Source organism: Eptesicus fuscus, chromosome 8, assembly GCF_027574615.1.
Source record: "Eptesicus fuscus isolate TK198812 chromosome 8, DD_ASM_mEF_20220401, whole genome shotgun sequence".
Classification (NCBI taxonomy): Eukaryota; Metazoa; Chordata; class Mammalia; order Chiroptera; family Vespertilionidae; genus Eptesicus; species Eptesicus fuscus.
In genome coordinates this window covers 71,768,600-71,785,509 of record NC_072480.1, presented here as the reverse complement: position 1 = coordinate 71,785,509, position 16,910 = coordinate 71,768,600, and the positions used below count along the sequence as shown (strand labels likewise).

Below are 16,910 nucleotides of genomic sequence, written 5' to 3'. Positions count from 1 at the left end.
ACTCGGTGTCGCCAGCAAATACTCCCGGCGGCGCCCACATCACCAGCTCTCCGCCTCGCTCTCCCGGTCTCCACCAGGAGTGGGGAATGAGCATGCGTAGAAGTCGAGGCCCCCGGGAGTCCCCGAGACGGCGGCCGAGATGGACAAGATACGTCGGCGCCCGGCCGCGGGCACTTTCGAGATTCCCGTGGGATAGTCTGCGCTACACAGGGCTGTCTCGCGACCTCCCCGCCCCAATCCGAAGACTCCGGGGTGAGAGCTCGGAACCCACCAGCTCTCTCTGCTGAAAGCATGTTTACAGCAGAAAGTGTCTGGCTTGGAGGGTTGTTAGGAGTTGTAGGAGTGAGTTCCTGTACTTTAAACCGCTTCCATAACTATTTTCCTCTTTTTGTTTGTTTTCTCCCAACCCAGCCCCCTCCTACTTCTGTGGACCATCGGGCAGATTGAGATTTTTGTGGGGCCTCAACCTTGCAAGAATTAGGGAGCCCTTTTAAAGAAGAAGAATGCAAAATTACCTTATTTTTGCAAATTACTAAAGTACAAGACCAAGGGAACATTGCTAGGGCCACTCTCAGGGTCTTGGAAGTGGCCCCACAATTGTGCCCCTGAAACTGGAGCTTGATTAGCTTCACGGTCAACCCCCCTGGACAGGTAATTGTACTGGGTTGTTTATTTACAGAGGCCTGTCCCCTTTCACTTGGCCATTCGCTATTCTGTGTACACTGTTTTATATTTACAGAAGTTGTTGATTTCTGCTACCAGATCAAGAGCTCCAGGTCAAAAAAAGCTTGATGAAAGTGTGGACAAAAAGGGGCCGCATGCTAACCTCACTGACTTAGGAAAGGCCTGCGTGGAGGTCTTGCAAACTCAAAGACCTAAAGTAACAACAATGGTCTGATATTAAAACTTTTTAAATTAAAAAGCAGTCTATGGTGGGTAGTCATGTCCTAGACCAGTATTTTCCCTGACAAAGGTCAACTTTGATCTTAAACGAGACTATTGTTTTTTTGCATCTATGATAACATAACTTTGGAATGTCAGGGTAACTTGTAACTTCTCTTTTTCCGGACCTCTCAGGGCACAGGGCTGAGACTACAAATTCCCTCATTGTTACTGTTATCATGTTAATTGTTGACTGCTAACTATGCTGTAACCACGTATATAAAAGAAGCATGTGTCTATCATTTTACTTTTTACTCAAATTCAGAGGTTTCCCTGCTTTGCTTTCTCCCACCTCCCTAATCTATCACCAATGAATTTCATGTAACCTACTTTGGTGGTAGTTTATAAAAATAGGTGAAAAACCGCCATTCTCCAGAGCATTATCTCAATATGTTGAGATTCTGCTTCCCGGCAATTATCCAATTTGGCTCAAATAAACTCACAAAAATTCTTTACAGGTTTGAATGTTTCTTATGTTAACAACTTCCTTTTGTTGAGCATCAAAGTGCCAGGCACTAAGGAAGATTGCTTACATAAATAAAGTAATAATCACAGCAAAGCTGTAAGATGCTCAATGAAAAACCCTTGATTCTCTTTGAACAAACCATGAGGAAGTCTAAAATAATAAAATGTCAGTAGAAATCAACAGCTGCTGAAACCTAAGGACTGGGTTTGTTTTCATTTCTCAATCCTGTATACCTAGGGCATTTACTATATCATAGTAGGTGCTCAATAAAGGTTTGATAATAACTTTAATTTGAATCCTTGAACAGATACTAGAAGAATCCATAGTTGATTTATATCTGTATTATGCAGTTGTTTATATCTGTATTATGAGTTGTACTAGTGGCCTGGTGCACAAAATTTGTGCACGGAGGGGGCAGTTCCCTCAGCCCAGCCTGCACCCTCTCCAATTGGGGACATCCCTCTCGCAATCTGGGACCACTGACTCCTAACCACTCACCTGCCTGCCTGCCTGATCACCCCTAACTGCCCTCCCCTGCTGGCCTGATCTCGCCCCCAACTGCCCTCCCCTTGCCGGCCTGGTTGCCCCCAACTGCCCTCCCCTGCCGGCCTGATCTCGTCCCCAACTGCCCTCCCCTTGCTGGCCTGATCTCACCCCCAACTGCCCTCCCCTTGCTGGCCTTGTTGCCCCCAACTGCCCTCCCCTGCCAGCCTGATCTCGCCCCCAATTGCCCTCCTCTGCTGGCCAATTTGGTTCTAATTGGTCAGTTTCTATGCCAGTCAGTGTCAAAAGCTCTGTCTCCTAGGCAGCCACTGCCTCCTCACAGTTGACCCAGATTTGGTTCTCATTGGCCAGTTTCTATGCCAGTCAGCGTCTCTGGGCCTATCAACAGGGCCTGATCAGAAAGGCAGGGCTGATCAGCAGCCCAGGTGGAGGCCTGGAGAGAAATGGACAGGGGCTGCTGGCTAGGCTTGGAGGGAAAGAGAGAGGCAAGTGCTGGTCAAAAGCTGCCTCAGACGCTACAGATCAGCCCCTGCTTCTCTCTTCAGGTCTCATTCCGGGCCTGATTCAAAGCCCCCTCAGCAGTCACTGCTGGGTCACTGGGCCTGCAGCCACAGTAGTCAACGCTGGGTTCCCATGGCAACCCAGCCCTGACTTCCAGATGGTCAGCCTTTGGCTGTGATCGGTCGTTACACCCTGGCTCTTTATTATAGAGATATCATGTGTCATTATGAATTTGTGTATTATTTCTGTATTAAGAGACAAGAATGTTACCAGAAAGGGGACCTGGCCCTTAGCAGATCTGCCTAGGGCTGGCCAGTAGTGTGTGGGTTCTTGACTTTGTGCAGGAAAAATTGTACAACGTGAGTCCAGGTGAATTTTAGAGGACCTGTATTGAAGCTGGGAACAGTGAAACAGGGAAGGGCCTAGGATAACAGAGGAGGGACTGGGTGAAGAAATGAGCCTAGGCAGTGCTGCTTCGGATCACTAAGAAGTCAGAGAAAAGGGGGCCTTGGGGGCAGGATGATTTGCCCAGGATGAACTGCCACTGCCCATTGCTGCCCTAGTTGCAACCCTCTGGGGTCCCTTAGAGTTTAGGAGATGCGTGCCTGTGGGAGAAAGGGGGGAGGGGTGCTTCTGGAAGGGAGAGCACTGCTGGGACCTTCGGTTTGGGGAGTTTTAAAGGCTTGGAGTTTAGGGGTAATCTTAGGGGAGGATTCAACAGAATATTCATTAGCTTTATGTTGATGTGCCAAAATGATATTTATTCCCTTCGTATGTCCTTGGGTATGGCATATGACACTAATTGGATTTCTGCTATCTCCCTGTGCAGAGTGATTTAAGCTATTTATCCTCCGGTTTCGGAGGCAAGTGCAAACCATTTACTCTGAAGCGTCCCTGGTTTAGGGAAGATAGGATTTACCAAATGGCGGCATACTGGTTGTTTGACGTGTCTCAGTTTCCCTATTCTGCTTGACCTGGCTTACTAGCCTGTCTCAAGAACTCACATCCAAGTTGTGTCACCACGAGAAACAAATAGGACAGACAGCCTCAGACAATATTGCAAAAGCCAATTTTCCCCCTTAAGGAACAGCAGAGCGTTTGGGATGGGTGATATCCTCTTCAACCCATGCTTTCAAAACCAACCAGCCAGATGAGTAACTGGTACCACTGCTCACAAACAGGAACAGAACTGAGAGGCTGTCACTTTCCACCCGGCGGGCAGGCCAAGCAGAGAAAGGGCTTCATGGTCTGAGAAAGGAGCCAGTGCACAGTGTTCTTGCGTCTCCCTCAGCTACGAAAACAACTCTTATGGGTCAACCTCTTGCAAAAAGCACCCGCTGCTTTGGGAGGCTGCTGGAAGCTGTGTGTGTAGTCACACTGCTACCGTGGATCCCCGGTTCTCCGCAGCCTTGCAAGGTGGGTGCTGTTCCCAGTGCCTTTTCCCAGAGTCCCCGCCCACCCGCCCGCCTGCGCCCAACATTCCTATGACGTCATGGCTCTCCCTAGCCTACGGGTGCGACCGCGCATGTGCGCCTTGTTTCTTTAACGTCAGGGCCTCCGCCGCTGCGAGCGGCGACTGAGCCTGCGCGGGGAGCAGCCGGCGAGCCGGCTTCTGAGTTGCGGCTTCGGGTTTGGCGGCGGCGGCGCCGTAGGCTTCGCGTCAGGTAGGAGTTTTGCGGGGCGGTGAGGTCTGGGCCGGCAGAGGCTGGGCGAGAGGGGGCCATCTGGCGTCCAGCAAAGCTTACACATTCATTATTCTTATTTCTGGGCCGAAAGCTTTTCAGTTCAGCCGCCCCCTGGAGCCACAGGGGAGAAGTACGGACCCCTTTGGTGACCGCGCGGCTTTAGAAGCGGGACTTGGGGCTCTCGGACGGGACCCCAGCCCTGGGACGTACGGCGAGGGGACTGGAATTCCCCCCGCGTTTGCCTCTCCTGAACCGCGTTGGCGGCTTGAATTGCATACATTCTGATTCCGAGGACACCCCTGCCCCTAATGGGGACCCTCGGGCTCAGAGAGGAACGGGCTGTGTCCGGGGCCAGGATTTCATCCACGATCCATTGGAGGTTTTTTTGGGGGGCAGAGGAGTGGGGTGGACCGCTGCAGTGATTTTGGAGGCGTGTATCGGTGGAGATGGAAGGAGAGACCACCGGCTTGGAGGGAATTGCCTTGTTTCTCTTCTTACCCTTTGACTTGCATTAACTTACTCGCTCCCACAGGCTTCTGGCTTTCTCTGACCACCAGTTTCTTCCTGCTGAGACTCTCCCCACCTGTCACAAAGTGCTGTGGGCACCCTTGGTCTCACAGGGAAACGCCTCAGCTTGTCCAGGATTGCGGAAGGAACTTCAGTGGTACCGGTCACTTTCTCTCCAATAAAACAGCATTGAATCATCCCCCCTAGTCACAAACTTGCTACTGTGTTTTGTTGTGTCTCCTGGACAATAGAGGCGGCAACTGAATGGATGAGTCATTGTGTGCTCATTACTTTATATTCATTCTCTTGAAATCTTTGCTTCTTGTCCACAAGTGAAGTGTCCCTCTTCTTATCTGCTTATACTTGTATTTTAAATATTGCTTGGATCGGGGATTTACTAAAGGCTAGGTACTGTGTGAAGCACCTTAAGTAAATTATCTGATGTCATTATCATCTTAATTTCTGCAGCTATTAACCCCATTTTACACTTACCGAAACCGAATCTTAGAGAAATTAAGTAGTTGCCCCATATCACACAGCCATTAAGTGTTGGAGTCCACAGTTGAATTCATTTATTGGACTCCAGAGCCTGAGCCCTAGCCATAAACCTTGTTTTATTTTTTTTTCAAAAATTGAAAACTTAAGCTAAAATAACCCCAGAATCTGGGAAATAAAATTAGAGTGCATGTAAAAAGCAGTGGAAATCCTAACATTGTGTCAAAATACAATTTAAATGAGTAAAAATATTTGTCTATTCATTTTAATTTTGGAATTCTTGTTATCTATATAGCAGTCTTACATGCGTGCATGTCTTCATCTATAACTAGATTTCAAGATTGGTATAAAATAATTTGAGTCTTTGCCTGCGACTTGTTGAGGGAAATTGACTTTGAGACCTTAGAGAATCAACAGATCCATTGAAAACTGTATACTAGTACTTGAACATTCAAAGAAGTATTTTTTACATACTTAATTTTAACATACATTATATAAATTATAAAAATAACATTATATACCAAAATATACTGGCTCGAGGGAGCATGTTTTGAGAGGTAGGGCAGTTAACATAACCAGGTGGTGCATTCAGTTATGCAAATGAGACACAGTGAGGGGAAGCAGTTAGTATATTCAAAGATAAAAGAATGTAGTCTCATGGGTTTATCTCTTGATCTAACTACCTCAGTAGAAGTGGGATTTTCTTTGTCAGGAATTAGACTGAAAAAATGTGACTTTTTCCCCTAGCTGCCAATAAATGGCTGTTGTGAACCTTTCCCGGTGCAGTCATAGCTGTTGAATATTTTTAACCTGAGTGCCTCCAGCCGTGTGTGTGTGTGTGTGTGTTGTGTGTGTGTGTGTGTGTGTGTATTTAGTAATTCATTAAACAAACAGACCTATGTCTTGCAAATCACTAGTGGCACAAATTGCAACATGATTTCTGATCTCTAGAGACTGACAGTTTAGTAAGTGTGGTACAGCAGTTAGCCATTCATTTCTTGTGCTGGGTAATGTAGCCTTGTACTCATAGGGTATTTGATGGTTTTTGTTGGCAGGAATGGGGAATGTTGTGGTCTCTGTACTATAGCATTTCATCCCATCCCCTGTATGACACGGCTCTGGGCTCTCTGGGCTATCTGGAATGTGCCAGGAGGTGTCTGAAACCACTAGATAAAAACAGAAGTCTGTATTTCTGGAGCACACATTTTTACTTAAAGTCTCTTTGAAAAGTGAGTGTTATATAGTTTAAACCATAGATCTGATACATTATAGATTCTAATAGAACTTGCATGGATATTAAAAATGTGGAAAAAAAATTTCACACTTGTCATGACTGCTTTAGGAAATATTCTAGACCTTAGCACACACAACAAGGTCCTTTCTAACTTTATTATTATTTCCTTTCTAACTTTAGAAGATACTTCAGTGAAAGTATCAGTGAAAGTCATGACACACTGTTTTTATTTTTGTTAAAGCACTTAGCATTTTATAATTAGTTCCCATTTGTCCCTTTTTCTTTACAGGGTGTATGCTCTCTTAAGGCAATTCTACTGCATAGCACTGTGCCTTGTTCATGTGCAGTCAGTGAATTGGTGGGTGGGTGGGTATAACTGGCAGGGAATATGAACCAAAAAAGTATACTAATGAATTCAAATTTATAAAAATATAAGTAACTATGTTAAAATATAGAACTAAAAGACAGGTCAAGCGAAGATTTCATGAGGAGAGTATTTTGAGTTGGGTTTTGAATTCCAGAGTGATTAGGCATAGCTAGCAGTGAAGGAGTGGAAGTAAACTTAGCCGTAGGCTTTGTTTGTCTGAAAGAAGATACCTTTTCCTTCTTTTCTTTTTCTTTTCTTTTTTTTTTTTTTGTGAAGGGTTCTGTCTATGTAGAAGCACAAACTTCCTACAAAGCCAAATTTCATTCAGTAAGCTAATGATTTGTTGAAAACATCTGTTTTAAGAAGTTTATTTCTGGTACTGGGTCTGACAGAAAGAGGGGAGAGATATAAGAAGTTCAGAAATATAGTGAATTGAGCCTTATTTGTTGTTATCATTATTAGCAATCATCTTTTGCATTATGTGCTAAATAAGGAATGGAATAATTTCAATAGAAGCTGTAATTTAGGGAGTAAGAAAATTAAAATAATTAAATTTAGTATTGTAAATTATAGCGAATGGGACTACTAATACTTTTGATAATAAATACTAAATAGAATTAAGATAAAATGGTTGTTATTAAATGTAGAGATTAAAAAGACATTATTTGCAGCATTTATAGCATTGATCTATTTTCACTTGGCAAACATATGAACCAGGTGTTCTCCTTAAAGACTTTACATGAAATATTTAGTTGAATTTTATCTTTTACTTAAAGTTACTCTCTTTCTGTTTTATTAGTTGAACCAGAGGATTCACCCATCGCTCCTATGGCTGCCTCACAAACTTCACAAACTGTTGCATCTCACGTTCCTTTTGCAGATTTATGTTCAACGTTAGAACGAATACAGAGAAGTAAAGGACGTGCAGATAAAATCAGACACTTCAGGGAATTTTTAGATTCTTGGAGAAAATTTCATGATGCCCTTCATAAGAACCAGAAAGAAGTCACCGACTCTTTTTATCCTGCAATGAGACTTATTCTCCCTCAGCTAGAAAGAGAGAGAATGGCCTATGGAATCAAAGAAACAATGCTTGCTAAGCTTTATATTGAATTGCTCAATTTACCTAAAGATGGGAAAGATGCTCTTAAACTTTTAAATTACAGGACACCTACTGGAACTCGTGGAGATGCCGGAGACTTTGCCATGATTGCATACTTTGTATTGAAACCAAGATGTTTACAGAAAGGAAGTTTAACCATACAGCAAGTAAATGACATTTTGGACTCAATTGCCACCAATAATTCTGCCAAAAGAAAGGACCTAATAAAGAAGAGTCTTCTTCAGCTAATAACTCAGAGTTCAGCACTTGAACAAAAGTGGCTAATACGAATGATTGTGAAGGACTTAAAGCTAGGTTTTAGTCAGCAAACTGTATTTTCTATTTTTCATAATGATGCTGCTGAGTTGCATAATGTCACCACAGATCTGGAAAAAGTCTGTAGGCAACTGCATGACCCTTCAGTAGGGCTCAGTGATATCTCTATTACTTTATTCTCTCCCTTTAAACCAATGCTCGCTGCAATAGCAGATATTGAGCGAATTGAGAAGGACATGAAAAACCAGAGTTTCTATATTGAAACCAAGCTAGATGGTGAGCGTATGCAAATGCACAAAGATGGGGATGTATATGGATATTTCTCCCGAAATGGATATAAATACACAGAACAGTTTGGTGCTTCTCCACAGGAAGGTTCTCTTACACCATTCATTCATAATGCATTCAGAAAAGATATACAGATTTGTATCCTTGATGGTGAGATGATGGCCTACAATCCTAATACGCAAACTTTTATGCAAAAGGGGAATAAGTTTGATATTAAAAGAATGGTAGAAGATTCTGATCTGCAAACTTGTTATTGTGTTTTTGATGTACTGATGGTCAATAATAAAAAGCTAGGACATGAAACCCTGAGAAAGAGATACGAAATTCTTAGTAGTATTTTTACACCAGTACCAGGCAGAATAGAAATAGTGGAAAAAACACAAGCTCATACTAATAAAGAAGTAATTGATGCTCTGAATGAAGCAATAGATAAAAGAGAAGAGGGAATCATGATAAAACACCCTCTATCCATTTATAAGCCAGACAAAAGAGGTGAAGGATGGTTAAAAATTAAACCAGAGTATGTAAATGGCCTCATGGATGAACTGGACATCGTAATTGTCGGGGGCTATTGGGGTAAAGGTGCACGGGGTGGAATGATGTCTCATTTTTTGTGTGCTGTCGCAGAGAAGCATGCTTCTGGTGAAAAACCATCGGTGTTTCATACTCTCTGTCGTATTGGCTCAGGTTACACCATGAAAGAACTATATGATCTGGGGTTGAAACTGGCCAAGCATTGGAAGCCTTTTCATAAAAAAGCTCCACCAAGTAGCATTTTATGTGGAACAGAGAAGCCAGAAGTGTACATTGAGCCTTGTAATTCGGTCATCGTTCAGGTTAAAGCATCAGAGATTGTTCCCAGTGACATGTATAAAACTGGCTGCACTTTGCGTTTCCCACGAATTGAAAAGATCAGAGAAGACAAAGAGTGGCATGAGTGCATGACTCTGGATGACATAGAACAGCTTCGAGGGAAAGCGTCTGGAAAGCTCGCATCTAAACACCTTTATGTCGGTGGTGATGATGAACCCCAAGTAAAAAAGCGGAAAGCTGCCCCCAAAATTAAGAAAGTTATTGGAATTATTGAGCACCTAAAAGCACCTAACCTTTCTAATGTGAACAAAGTTTCCAATATATTTGAAGATGTGGAGTTTTGTGTTATGAGTGGAATAAATGGCCATCCAAAGCCTGACCTGGAGAACAGAATTGCAGAATTTGGTGGTTACATAGTACAAAACCCAGGCCCAGACACATACTGCGTTATTGCAGGGTCTGAGAACATAAGAGTAAAAAATATAATTTCTTCAAATAAACATGATGTTGTCAAGCCTGAGTGGCTTTTAGAATGTTTTAAGACCAAAAGCTGTGTGCCATGGCAGCCTCACTTTATGATTCATATGTGCCCGTCAACAAAACAACATTTTGCCCGTGAATATGATTGTTATGGTGATAGTTATTTTGTTGATACAGATTTGAACCAACTGAAGGAAGTATTCTCAGGAATTAAAGATGCTAGTGAACAGACTCCTAAAGAAATGGCCTCTGTGATTGCTGATTTAGAGTATCGATATTCCTGGGACTGCTCTCCCCTGAATATGTTTCGAAATCACACCATTTATTTGGACTTGTATACTGTTATTAATGACTTGAATACCAAAATCGAGGGAACAAGATTAGCTATTACAGCCTTAGAGCTTCGATTTCATGGAGCAGAAGTAGTTTCTTGTTTAGCTAAGGGAGTATCTCATGTAATCATTGGGGAGGATCGTAGTCGTGTTGCAGATTTTAAAGCTTTTCGAAGAACTCTTAAGAGAAAGTTTAAAATTCTGCAAGAAGGTTGGGTAATTGATTCGATAGACAAATGTGAATTACAGGAGGAAAATCAATATTTGGTTTAAAGCTTGTTTTTCTAGTGAGGAAAGCATCTGATTTGGCCAACCCCTAACAGGTGATAATGATAAAATATTAAACTAAATTGTATTTTTATCTCTTAATAGCTATGCTTGAACAAAGTTATTAGATATAGGAAAACAATTTTCACTTTTGAGGTAGACAAGACAGTGGCCTGAGGCCAAGAAAGAAGAAATTTTAGCAATGCAGTAGTTGATGATTTTTATAATCAAAATGAAAAAATGTTTATAAAAAGATTTTTATGTAAAATCCCTATAACAATCTAGAAGTTTGACTCAGATATTAATAAAATACATGTAGGAAGTTTTAGAGTCAGAATATTGACCTAAACAGGATTTTCTGAATTCATAATAGTTTGTATCTAATAAAAGCATTATAAGAAAAAAGCAGAATTGTTACAATTGGACTTGTAAAAATAAGTCTTTTAAACTGAAGACTGAATTTTGAAAAATGTGAAATGTTGTAAACAAGTTTCTTTTTTAAGGTTAAGGTCAAGCTCATGAATAAGACCTTGCTAGTGATATCATTAGCTAAATTAGGGAAAATGGAATGACAATGCTCTAAAACTTAAATTAGATCAATATAAATGATAGTCACACAGTGATTTTTCTAGCTATAGTTCATCTCAAAATGGCATGTGTGTTGTAGCTTTCACTACAGAGAAATAAATTGCCTTGACTTTTAATATTGCTATCCTTAGGTTAGTTAAAGTCAATGTGTATTGTATATATTGTGTCTGGATTTCTATACCAGATTGTGGAATATAGCTTACACATTTTGAAAAATATACTTTCATGACACTACTGAAATACTTAGAATTTGGTACCTGAGAAACAGTGTGTAGGTTATTTATAAATAATTAGAAATGTTACCCAAACAGTGGAACAAGTGTATGTAATTTTATTATATTTCTTAATTTAAATAAAATATTTATATACTATTGAAATGATTTTTATGGTATATTTATTTTAAAGTAATAATAGTTATTTCAGTCAGCTGTTATGATATCTATATAAATATTGATTAATTCAAGTCAGGTTTCTATTTAAGGTCATTTGTATTTTATATTCCTTAATGAGTTTTATTTAAAAATTAACCTTGTATATTTTTATAATATCTACTGAGAAAAATTATAAACCACAAATAAATGAAGTAGGGAAAAGCTATATAATTTTACCATTTACTATTTTAGGTTATTGATGGAAAGATTAGTGCAAAACATTAACATTATAGTGTAAATAAGTATAAAACAAACTAGAATGCTCTATTTGATCAGCTTTTCTCAATGCATTTTGAGTCTATACCTACACCATTCTTAATTGCTGGACAATATTCCATTGACTGTACTGTAATGTATCAGGCCAGTCCATTGATTGACTTTCAGGCTATTTTACCATGCCACCTCTCTCCCTTCTCTTTTCCCACTGAGCATTTGTAATAAATTTTTTACATAGTCTATATACACGAGTCCTACTCATTTCTTATACATTCCTAGAAATAGAATTACTGATTCAAAGTTATGTATTTTCTAGTGATTTAATACACATTGCAAAATCCCGGCAAAAATGTCTTTCAAGATTTTTCTCATCTCTAAATGTTGGAGAGTTCAGTTACTTAGTGCTGGACCTATTCTTTATTTTTATTCATTCCATAGGCATTCTCATCTTGTCCCATGGCTTTAAATGTGCTGATAACTCCCATATTTTTAGCCTGATTTCTTTGCTGAACTCCAGTTCATGTATATCTAACTAACACATCTACATGAAGTTTGATGTGTATTTATAAGCATTCTTTTAAAAGTTTATTATTAAAATATTAATAAATATTATTGCTGAACAAATTGTAAATGCAGAAGATAGAATAGTATAATAAACCTGCATGTGCATATCATCCTGTCTCAACAATTAGCAATGATTAATCTTTTTTTATATTTACAGAACTAGATTATTTTGAAGTAATCATGGTCACATAATTTCATCTACAAATATTCCTATAGAAGTCTTGATTTCTCGAACAAACTTAATGATCTTTTCCAGTGTTTCCCTCCTCACTAAGCTGTATTCTATTCACCCAGCTGCTCAAGCCAAAAACCAGGATTCTTCACTCCATCTGTTCTCATATTTCCAGTACATAGCAAATCTTGGATAGAGCTTCCACATACATTCAGAATACGACCTCCCACCACTCTTAGAGATAACCATAGTTCCCGCCTCCATTACTCACTGGACTGTTCTCATACCTTCACAGTGGCCCTTCCTCCTTGTGCTCTTACTCCACTGCTATCTGTTCTCCGGAACAAAATTTGTTTAAAGATGCAAATCAGATCATGTTAACATGGTCAAAACCACTAAATCCTCATCATTCATAACCTCTAAAGTCTTTAACATGGTCAGTTGGACATGGTCCCACATCATCTGTTAGCTCTCTGACTTAATTTCCTACCATGCCCCCACATCCCTTGCTCACCACACTGCAGTCACACTGATTTGTTTGCTTTTCCTTTCAACATCTTTGAGATCTCTTATATTTTCCTTCACCCACATCCCCCATTTAATATAAAATTATTTCCCAGCACTAGAAAATAAATTCTGTAAATGAAGACATTTGGTTTGTGTCGTGCACTGTTGTACTATTTATAGAATAAACCCTTTGGAGCAGACTGGAAAACCTACTTTGCTCTTATTTTCCAAGGCCATGGTTTCTTGCCACAAAGTAGGATGAGCCGCTTACTATTCAAAAACTCCTTCACCCTCTTCTGCATCCCTGATGACTTAGAACTGTCCCGAAGGAATTCATTCATGTCTTCTGACTCATGGTACCTTCTTGGAAAGTCAGGTGGCTGGATTAGGTACTTCTTACTCATGTGCTTGCCTGGGTTAGAAATTAACAAGACTGTTTGAATCCTTGAAATCCTCATTTCGGGGAAAATAGTTTGAGTTTACCTTTAAAACATCTAATATGAAATTCACCACTAGAGCTATCCCATAAATAACTGCCACCATTTACTTTCAACCAATGTATATTAAGTTCTTACTCTCTTTGATAATCATTTGGGTAAAAGAATGAATAAGGCAGGCTTTGCCCTCAAAGAACTCAGAGTGTACGGAAAGATAAATATAATTAGAATACAAAAGATAAATGTTATTCTAATTAAAGAAATAGTGGATTGTCCCAAAAGCTATGTTGCACAGAAAAAAAGAGTACAAGCTTTAGAATCAAGTCTTCCTAGGCCTCAATCTCAGTTCTAACCAAGTATCATTTTGAGCAAATCACAAACTCTAAACTTTAGTTTCTAAACTTTCAAATAGAAACAATGCCTGTGTCACCCAGAATGTTTGACAGAATGAAAGCAACCAGCACATAGAAAGGGCTCGCCAGCTTTTATCTGCTGCTCTTACGTAAGCCTCTCCCATGAGGTTGATAAGTGAGTGGATTCTGGAAAGTTAAGTGGAATTTCATCAGTCTTGGTGCTATGGAAGGTTTTTCCTGGCAGGGGGAAGACAGATAAGTAAAAACTTGGAGAGTGCAAAAGTGTGGGAGGATATTTGTAAAGTATTTAAATTTAGGTGTGAGGGGGCGTAATAGGTATATAGATTGGGATAGATTTTAAATGCCAAACTACAAAATATGGGTGGTATCTGGAACTCAAAAAAAGTGTACTGAAGAATTTTAAACAAGATGTTTTAGGCTCCTAAGGCTAATTTCTTGATTCCCCCTGTCTTCATTCAAGCTGATACACTGAGTGGCCAGATTATTATGATCTCTGAATGCATAATAATCTGGCCACTCAGTGTGTGTATGTGTGTAAAATATATATATTTACACACATATATATATTATATTTACACACATACACATATAATATATAAATATATATATTAGAGGCCGGGTGCATGAATTCGTGCATGGGCGGGGTCCAGCCAGCCTGGCCAGGGGGAGGGGACATGGGCAGTTGGCCGGCCTGCCTGCTGGTCGAACTCCTAGTTGTGGGGACAATTTGCATATTAGCCGTTTATTATATAGGATATACACTGAGTGGCCAGATTATTATGCGTTCAGAGATCATAATGATCTGGCCACTCAGTGTATAACAAAGATACTACTGACCGGGTGGCTTAAATAATAATCATTTAATTCTCATAGTTCTAGAAGCTAGAAGTCCAAGATCAGGGTGCCAGCAGGTGGGTTTCTGGTGTGTGTCCTCTTCCTGGTTTACAGATGGCCGCCTTCCTGCTGTATCTTCCTGTGGGGGAGAGAGCTCTGGTCTCCCCATTTGATAAGGCCACTGCTCCCATCACAGGGGCTCCACGGCCTCCTGAACTCATCTAAACATAATTACTTCCCAAAGACCTGACCTCCAGATATCATCACATCGAGGATTAGGGCTTCAGCGTATGAATTGCAGAGGGACACAGACACTCAGTCCATAGCACCCCCTCGCCTTTTTAAAAGGTAATCGTTCACAAATGTGAGAGTCTTGTAAATTGTAAGCACTACTCTGGCATTTGAGCAATCAGCGATAAACGAAATGGGTAAAAATTCCTGCCTTCATTTGTTTTACACTTCAGTGGGCAGGAGGGAAAGAAGAATAATTAATAATTCCTTCTCTCTCTGGTTTCCTGATTCTCCCTCTTAGATGCTGTCTCCCTCCACATTTAAACAAGCCTGTGTTTCTTTACTAATTTTTTTCACATTACAGCATTTTTAAAATATATTTTTATTGATTTCAGAGAGGAAGGGAGAGAAACATCAATGATGAGAGAATCATTGATCAGCTGCCTCCTACACACCCCACACTGAGAATGGAGGCCCCAACCAGGCACGTGCCCTGACCAGGAATCAAACCTTGACCTCCTGGTTCATAGGTCCACGCTTAACCACTGAGCCATGCATACAGCATTTTAAGAGAATTGTTTTAAATGCTAGTTTCATTTCCTGGCTTGTCAATCTTAAAATTACAAATACAATTTTCTTAAAAAATAAAATGAAATGGTATCTCTGCTTCTACATCCCATAAATGTTAAGAGCTTGTTGGAGATTCTGTTAAGGGAGCACAAATACTTACATAGTTTCCATCAAGAAGAAAAGATAGTAATTTTCTGAAGAGATGTACTTGGGACATTGAGCGAAGAAGGGAACACCACCTAGTAAGCAAGGTTAACCCAACAAAAGCTGGTGATTCGTGGTGAGATGACAGGAGGATTGCCTTTAAAGCAGGGGTGGGAACGTCCAGCCCGAGAAATCATTTGGTCTGGCCCTGCCGATGCATTAATTAAATGTCTGACCAAATATAACTAATGGTTAAGTTGATAATTTTGTATGGTTCTCGAATGATGTTGTAAATATCCAAATAGCCCTTGGCAGAAAAATGGTTTCCCACCCTTACTTTAAAGGAACAGATAATATGATATTTGACACTTTTTGGATCATAGAAAAAACATAGAAATCTTCCTAAGTCTTTTTTTTAGGGTTTCATAACCTCAATACTAACATCTAACAAATATAGCACAAAATTTTGAACAACCAGAACTTTCATACATTAGTGGGAGTGTGAAATAGTGCCACTCTGAAAAACTAGTAATTTTTAAATGAAGTTCTAGACCTACTCTGTGACTCAGCAAATCCATCCTTAGAGATCTACAAAATGGAGGGGGAAAGCTATGTTTAGAAAATGATTTGTTCCATAATGTTCAAAACTTTATTCAGAATAGCCAGTAATACATTTTGTATGATTCCATTTATATGAAGTTCAGGAAAAAACGAAACTAGTCTATGTAGAAGGAATCAGAACAGAGTTGCCACATTGGGGGGGGGGGGGGGGGGAAGGGAGTTGACTGGAAAGGAGCAAAGGGAGCTTCCTGGAGTTATGGAAATAAGTAATTTGATTGATGTGTTGGTCACACAGATATATACATATATATTTGTCAAAACCTATTGAACTTGTGATTTGCACATTTTATCCTGTGTAAATTATATTTAGATAAACTACTTAAATATTAAAAATAATTGTTGACTACAGTTCCACACAGAAAAAATATCCCAATAACACTTTTTTTTTAAATTACATATTACATACAAAGAGAAGAGCAATAAAATATTTCTAAGTAGTACCCAGTTTTCATGAATGTGAGGATGATTCAATATTTTAAAATATATTAGTCACGGAACTATATTAATAAAGGCAGCAATAATTGGTATATGAAATTCAATAGCAAATAACTTTTGAATTTGAAGATGATGGTGGCAGGGATAGCATAGTGCTTGAATCTACAAATTCCCACATTATAAACTAAATTTTCTGTGTGAAGAAAGCCCGGATGTTGTGGCTAAGTGGTTGAGCATCTGTCTGTGAGGGGAATAGGGGAGTCCGCAGTTCAATTCCCACTGCGGGTATGTGCTGGGGTTTGGGGCCTTGGGGAGAAACCAATTGATGATTGTCTCTCATCAGTGATGTTTCTATCTCTCCCTCTCCTTTTCTCTCTGCAATCAATAAAAATGCCTTTTGGAAAAAAAATAATAAATCAGAGGGAATGTATGGGACTCTGAGGAACCTGAGAAAGCTAGAAACTACGTAAATAGCCAGAAGGTATTTAATGGAAAGCACAGTGGGCCAGAGGGAACAGCCACTAAAA

The 16,910-nt window shown here is 40.1% G+C and overlaps 1 protein-coding gene across 4 annotated transcripts; it reads left to right on the top strand.

Moving 5' to 3' along the window:
* The first annotated feature begins 58 nt into the window (after positions 1–58).
* Positions 59–11,224, top strand: LIG4 (DNA ligase 4). Of its 4 annotated transcripts, XR_008556767.1 has the most exons (3): positions 59–252; positions 412–651; positions 740–1,640. XR_008556767.1 is itself a non-coding variant. In XM_054719959.1 (2 exons), the coding sequence occupies exon 2, from the start codon at positions 7,530–7,532 to the stop codon at positions 10,263–10,265; it is 2,736 nt and encodes a 911-aa protein (XP_054575934.1). In that variant the 5' UTR covers positions 640–651; positions 7,501–7,529; the 3' UTR covers positions 10,266–11,224. The 4 variants fall into 4 exon arrangements, 2 of the variants coding, with proteins under 2 accessions (XP_054575934.1, XP_008142170.2); XM_054719959.1 differs by lacking the exons at positions 59–252; positions 740–1,640 and adding an exon at positions 7,501–11,224 and having other exon boundaries at positions 640–651; XR_008556766.1 differs by lacking the exons at positions 59–252; positions 412–651; positions 740–1,640 and adding exons at positions 3,938–4,077; positions 4,631–5,343.
* Positions 11,225–16,910: the final 5,686 nt, after the last annotated feature.

Excerpts from the sequence above, each read along its gene's own strand:
- LIG4 (XM_054719959.1), top strand. The coding sequence starts at position 7,530 with ATGGCTGCCTCACAAACTTCACAAACTGTTGCATCTCACGTTCCTTTT.